The 5,057-nt window shown below is 66.8% G+C and overlaps 2 protein-coding genes across 2 annotated transcripts; both read left to right on the top strand.

Annotated features, from left to right (window-relative positions):
- Window positions 1–9: 9 nt before the first annotated feature.
- On the top strand, window positions 10–1,341 carry MNEG_8941 (hypothetical protein; the record flags this gene model as incomplete). The annotated part of the gene is made up of 1 exon (XM_014042589.1): window positions 10–1,341. A coding segment is annotated over one exon (1,332 nt), but the record flags the coding sequence as incomplete, so codon positions are not given.
- A 765-nt stretch (window positions 1,342–2,106) lies between these two features.
- Window positions 2,107–4,617, top strand: MNEG_8940 (hypothetical protein; the record flags this gene model as incomplete). Its single annotated transcript, XM_014042588.1, has 7 exons — window positions 2,107–2,112; window positions 2,535–2,651; window positions 2,904–3,109; window positions 3,306–3,362; window positions 3,582–3,715; window positions 3,970–4,094; window positions 4,501–4,617. 7 exons carry the CDS (start codon window positions 2,107–2,109, stop codon window positions 4,615–4,617), a joined length of 762 nt encoding a protein of 253 aa, XP_013898042.1.
- Between the last annotated feature and the right edge of the window lie 440 nt (window positions 4,618–5,057).

Here is a 5,057-nt window from a genome sequence, read left to right as displayed (position 1 = left end):
GTTTTAGAGTGGGCGGCGGGGGCGGCGGGCGGAGGTCGGCCGGCGCAGGCGCCGCCTATCAGCCCCAGTAGAAGCAGCGAGCTGAGGGACCCTCCTCCTCCTCCGCAGCAGCAGCAGCAGCAGCAACAGCAGCAGCGGGGCGCTCCCCCGCCGCCGCGGCCGCTGTCGTCGCTGTCTGCGGCCCGCACGCCTGCCGGGCGCGCCGGCCTGGCGGGCCTCCCGCTCGGCCCGCCGGCGCCACTGCCGCAGCCGCCGGCGCCGCGCCACACCCTGCATTCGCACCAGCAGCAACAGCAGCAGCGGCAGCAGCACCAGCAGCAGCAGCAGCAGCAGCAGCAGCAGCAGCAGCAGCAGCAGCTACGGGCTCCCGCCCTTGCTGCCGACCCGCTTGCCACAGGCGACGCTAGCAGGCCGCAACATGCAACGCCAGCTGGCGTTGCCCCGCCCCAAGCCAAGCCCCCAACCTCAGCAGCCGCCCAACCCCCCTTGCCTGTTGCAACCACTGGCGTCGGTGCTGGCAGCGTTTACAGTGGTAGCAGCGCCACCGCTGATGACCCCTTTGCTCTGCTGGCCGCCGAGCGGGGCTGCGGCGGAGCGCCCCGCGCGTCGTCGGCACCGGGATCCAGCCTACCCAACAACGGCGGCGTCGGCGGCGGCGGCGGGGGCGGGCACGGCGGTGACAGGGGTAGTAGGGCCGGCAGTGGTGGCAGCACGCTGGCTACGCTGCCTGTTGTTGCGCTCAACTCCCCCTACTGCAGCAGCAGTAGCAGTGAGGGTGGGGTGCGGGCTGGAATTGGGGGCCTCGGCCTGGCAGACCAAGGGGCAGGCAGCAGCAGCGACGGCGGCGGCGGCGGCGGCGATGTCGCGGCCGGCGGCGGCAGCACCAGTGGTGGCAGCGACGACGACGGCTTTGCTGCGCTCGCGGCGCTGGCGCAGCCGCGGCTGTCCATGTCAGCGGGGGGTTGCCTGTCAAGCGGAGTGCGGCGCTCACTGTCGGGCGGCGGCGGCGCGGCGATCAAGGTGCCGATCCTGCAGCCGCCGCCTGTCGTTCAGCTGGAGAGAATGGGCTCGGGCGGCCCTGGCGCCCTGGGGGCGCCGCCACGGCGGCGGAGCAGCAGCAGCTTCTCGGCATCGGGCGGCCCAGCCGCAGCCGCCGCCGCCGCGGCGCGGCAGGTGGTATGGGCTGCGGGGCCTGGGGAGGACGACAGCGGCGTGTCGGATGTGGCGGTGGCGGCGGCGGCGGCTGTCAAAGAGCAGCAGCGGCGACGCCAGCAGCAGCAGCAGCAGCAGCAGCAGCAGCAGCAGCAGCAGCAGCTTTCTGCGGATCACGACTTGTTATAAACTTGGCAAGGTTCAACTTTTGGCAGGTTTGACGTGGCAAGACTTGACTTCTGGCAGAGCAGAGGAGCTGAACAAGCCCTGGAAGGCCGCTGGGTTCATTTGATGAGCTGGCAACTGAGCAGGGAATATGGGCACACGCTCTGAATTGGTGCTTTGGCAGGGCGGGGGCTGAGCAGGGCGCAGGACACTCTGGAATAAGGGGGTTTTGCCTGCCCCGGAATGTTTCATGGCTGGCAATGCTTGACACAAGCATGAGTCGCGCAGCAGGCCATTCATTCTCATCACAGGTCCCTGTTTTGAACCACTGCAGTTCACCGTTTGGAGTAAACGCATCGTGGACACATACGCTGACGCGTTAATGGGACTGCATTCACTTGTGTGGTGTCAGACGCATGGAGGTTGCAAACAGTGCTGTGGGAGTTGTTGCAACTTGCTGCGCAGCCCAGGCCCGGCTGGGGCGGTGGCGGTGCCGCTGTCGCCGCGTCTGCAAGGGGTGAGAGGTTGCATCCGCTATACAAACACCTGCGCGGCGGCAGCGGCCTCACAATGAGGCAGTTTGTCACCTCAACAGTCGTAAAGACAACGAGATGATCGCAAGCTGCTGCAAAGTACAGGATGCGGCATCTTGCATGCCCCGGGCTGCGGCGCGGTGCGGCCGCGGGCCCTGTGCGGCAGAGTCACGGCCCGGTGTGGTCAATTCCGTCAAACTTTGTCGGATGAGAGGCAGGTGATTAGTGGGTACTTGACAGGTTGATCAACGTGCGCATGTGCGTGAGTTACATGTTATTGCATCCAACATTTGCATAAACCAGCCGCTGGCTAGGAACGTGAGACGCTGAGAGTCTGCGCGAAGACCCGGATTCTTTCGCCCCCACAGTACACCGCACGTGACCCAAAGCATTAGACTTCAGCTAATCAACATGGCCTGCCCGGGCGTAGCCCACAGATCACCAGCATTTCTGAGGGCAGTGCCAAACGCGGCTCTGCCCCGCGTGATTACGCACATTGAAAGTGGCAGGTATCGGAGACACCAAATCTGGCGCACAGCAGCTGCAAACGACGAGGTGGGCGGCTTGCGTCGCTCTGCAGCAGCAGAGCACACACACGTGGCATGGACGCCGACGCACACAGCGCACCCTCCCCTGCGTCAACCACCCCGGGCCGTGCCGAAACAAACAACCGTGCTGCCGCAGGTCCCTGATGCATCATTCGACTTTGTGGCGCGCAACCAGGGGCTCGTGCGCGGGCTGCCCCTGTGGGGCGGCGCTATTGGCTTCGCGGGCCTGCTGGCCAACCGAGCCATCTCAGGGGTGAGAGCTGTCGCCGCCTGGGACCGCGCCAGGACAGGGTGTAAACAGGCGCAGGCATCAACGCAGGCGGTTTGCGAGCCGCATGGCCCGCCCGTTTCGGTGGGTCTGCTGACGTGGAAAGTTGGCACCGGGCGCAGCGGCATCCGTCGCGGCCATCAGGCCGTTTGCCAGGCTCCCGATCCATCCAGCCGCCCACCCAATCGCGCGCCGACGCCGCCGCCGGCTCGCCCGCCTCCCCCGTGCCGCCCCCAGATTGCGCCCGTCGTCGACGCCAGCAGCAGCCAGTCGCGCGCCGACGTCCTTGGCATCGTGATGAGCGCCGTGCTACTGCTGACCGGGCTGCAGTGGCTCTCACTCAAGGCGCGGCCGGTGGAGGCGATCGCGCAGGACGGGACCAAGGTGGCGTTTTTGGACGCCAAGGCGAAGCTGCCCGAGGCTGCGGCCAAGGAGATCCAGTGGTGGGCGCGGGGTCACTGTCATGAGGCTTCCCGGGTTAGGCGGAGGCATCGCTGTGGGCCGGCGCAGGGCAAGCGTGTCTGGGGGCCAGGGCAGGGGTCGGCAGGGGGACGGCTGCTGCGCCGGCGCGGCCTGGGTGAGCACCCGCACAAGCGTCCGCGCCTCGAGCCGCGCACTGGACCTTCCTTCGTCGCGCAGGGCCTGGGAGGCGCTCAGCAGCACGGCACGGGTGACGTCACTGGTCGTCATCTACCAGTGCGCGGCGGGGGGTGGGGGGCAGCCCTATATCGCCCCCGCGGCCGAGCAGCTGCCCTAATTGCATGGCAGCCGCCCTCCGTCACCTCTGAATTTGGTGTCACGCATGCTTCCAGCTTGAACCAGCACGCACCTGTGGCGCCCCGGCCCCGCCTCGCCGCCGCACCGCCCCACTCTCCGCATCATGGACGCCCGGTTTTCACGCTGCCCGTGCCGCAGGGGGCGTAACGTGGCGCACCTCGGCCTGGCGCGCCCGGGCCACGCTGCAGGGGCCGCCAAAGCTGGGGAGGTGGCGGCGAAGGCGATGGCCTCTGGAAAGGGGAACTACCTGGCAAACCTGATCTTGTACCCAGGTGCGGGCTTACATAAGCCTCGGATATGCGCCTGGGTCCTAGGCGGGCGGCGCCTCGCAAACCCTGAGCTGCAGCCAGCCGCGGTTGCGTTTGGCATCGGGAACATCACACCGTTTGGAACCAGCAGGGTTGATCACCATCCAATCGCACCCTCAAGAGCCGCACGAAGAAGACGGCCACGCGTGCCACGTTCTCCTCCCCCCTCGCTCTCGGGCTCCCGTCTCACGCCAATCCTGTGTTGCCCCATCTCCCAGGGCGCCTCGAATTTGTGCAGTACCTTCCAGAGACGACGCAGGGCGCCGTGGTCCAGCCGATCGGCAGCCAGGGGGTGCTGGTGGTGGGCACAGACACGCAGCGCGGCATCAGCCGGCTGGACCAGGTGGGGGGGGTTGTTAGGGTGCTGGTGGGGGGGCCAATATGGGCTCTGGTTGGGGACTGCCGGGGTTCTGTTGGGCCAGTGGAAGGGTCTTTTTGTGGTGTTGGCGGTGCGTCGCTGGAAGGGGGGGGGAGAGGGGCTCAATGGGGTTCCCAGCGGGCAAGTCTCAGGGCCTGTGCATGCGCAGTGCAGCTTAGAGCTCTGGCTCTGGCGCTTGCGGTGTTGCATCCTGGCACGGTCGGGTAATCACGTGCAACACAGGGCCCCGTAGGATGCATGTCTTGGGCTGAACAGGAAGTGCGACTCCAAAAACACATCACCGGCCACAGTGCGTGAAGAGGCCGCGGCGTTCGCGTCCTATTCGCGGCGCACGCCCGCCGACACTCTACGCAAAACCCCTTATCCTCAGGCGTGGATAGCCACCATAGCGGACAAGCTGGAGGTGACGCTAGAGGGCTACACCGCGCCCCAGGGGGGCGTCGGCTTTGGCGGCAAGGGCGGCAGCAGCGCAAAGGCTGTGGCTTGACGCGAGCGCGCGCTGCACTCCACGTTCGGCCTTTCCCGCCACCTCGCCTGCTTTTGGCAGCCTTGCTCTGCTTTCTCCTTCCACCTCAAGTGGCATGTAAATGAAGCCGTCCGTGTTGGCCGCCAGTGCAGACGTCAGCGCCTGCTGTGCAGCCATTGAGTTGTGAGCCGAGCAGCTGACGGTGGCGGTGGAAGCCAGGTGGAAGCCAGGTGACGGCATGGTGCGTCTCGCAGCCCTCTTAGTAGGAATGGCACCTCAGGGTGGTGGGGTGCAAGCAGTGAGCTGGAGGGGGGACGGCCAAGGTTGGGGCTGCAGAAACAGCGCCGGCAGGATGAGTCACGAGACAAGCCCAAGCAAGATCGGCCTGATTGCTAGTAGGAGGTACACCTTTTGTGGGGGGGGGGGGGTGCGGGTCTGAGAGGAGGCTCCACGCGGATGGG

The sequence above is a fragment of the Monoraphidium neglectum genome (genome assembly GCF_000611645.1).
Source record: "Monoraphidium neglectum strain SAG 48.87 unplaced genomic scaffold scaffold01763, whole genome shotgun sequence".
Classification (NCBI taxonomy): Eukaryota; Viridiplantae; Chlorophyta; class Chlorophyceae; order Sphaeropleales; family Selenastraceae; genus Monoraphidium; species Monoraphidium neglectum.
Note: the sequence above shows the minus strand (reverse complement) of the source record. Positions and strands in the feature narration are given on the sequence as shown.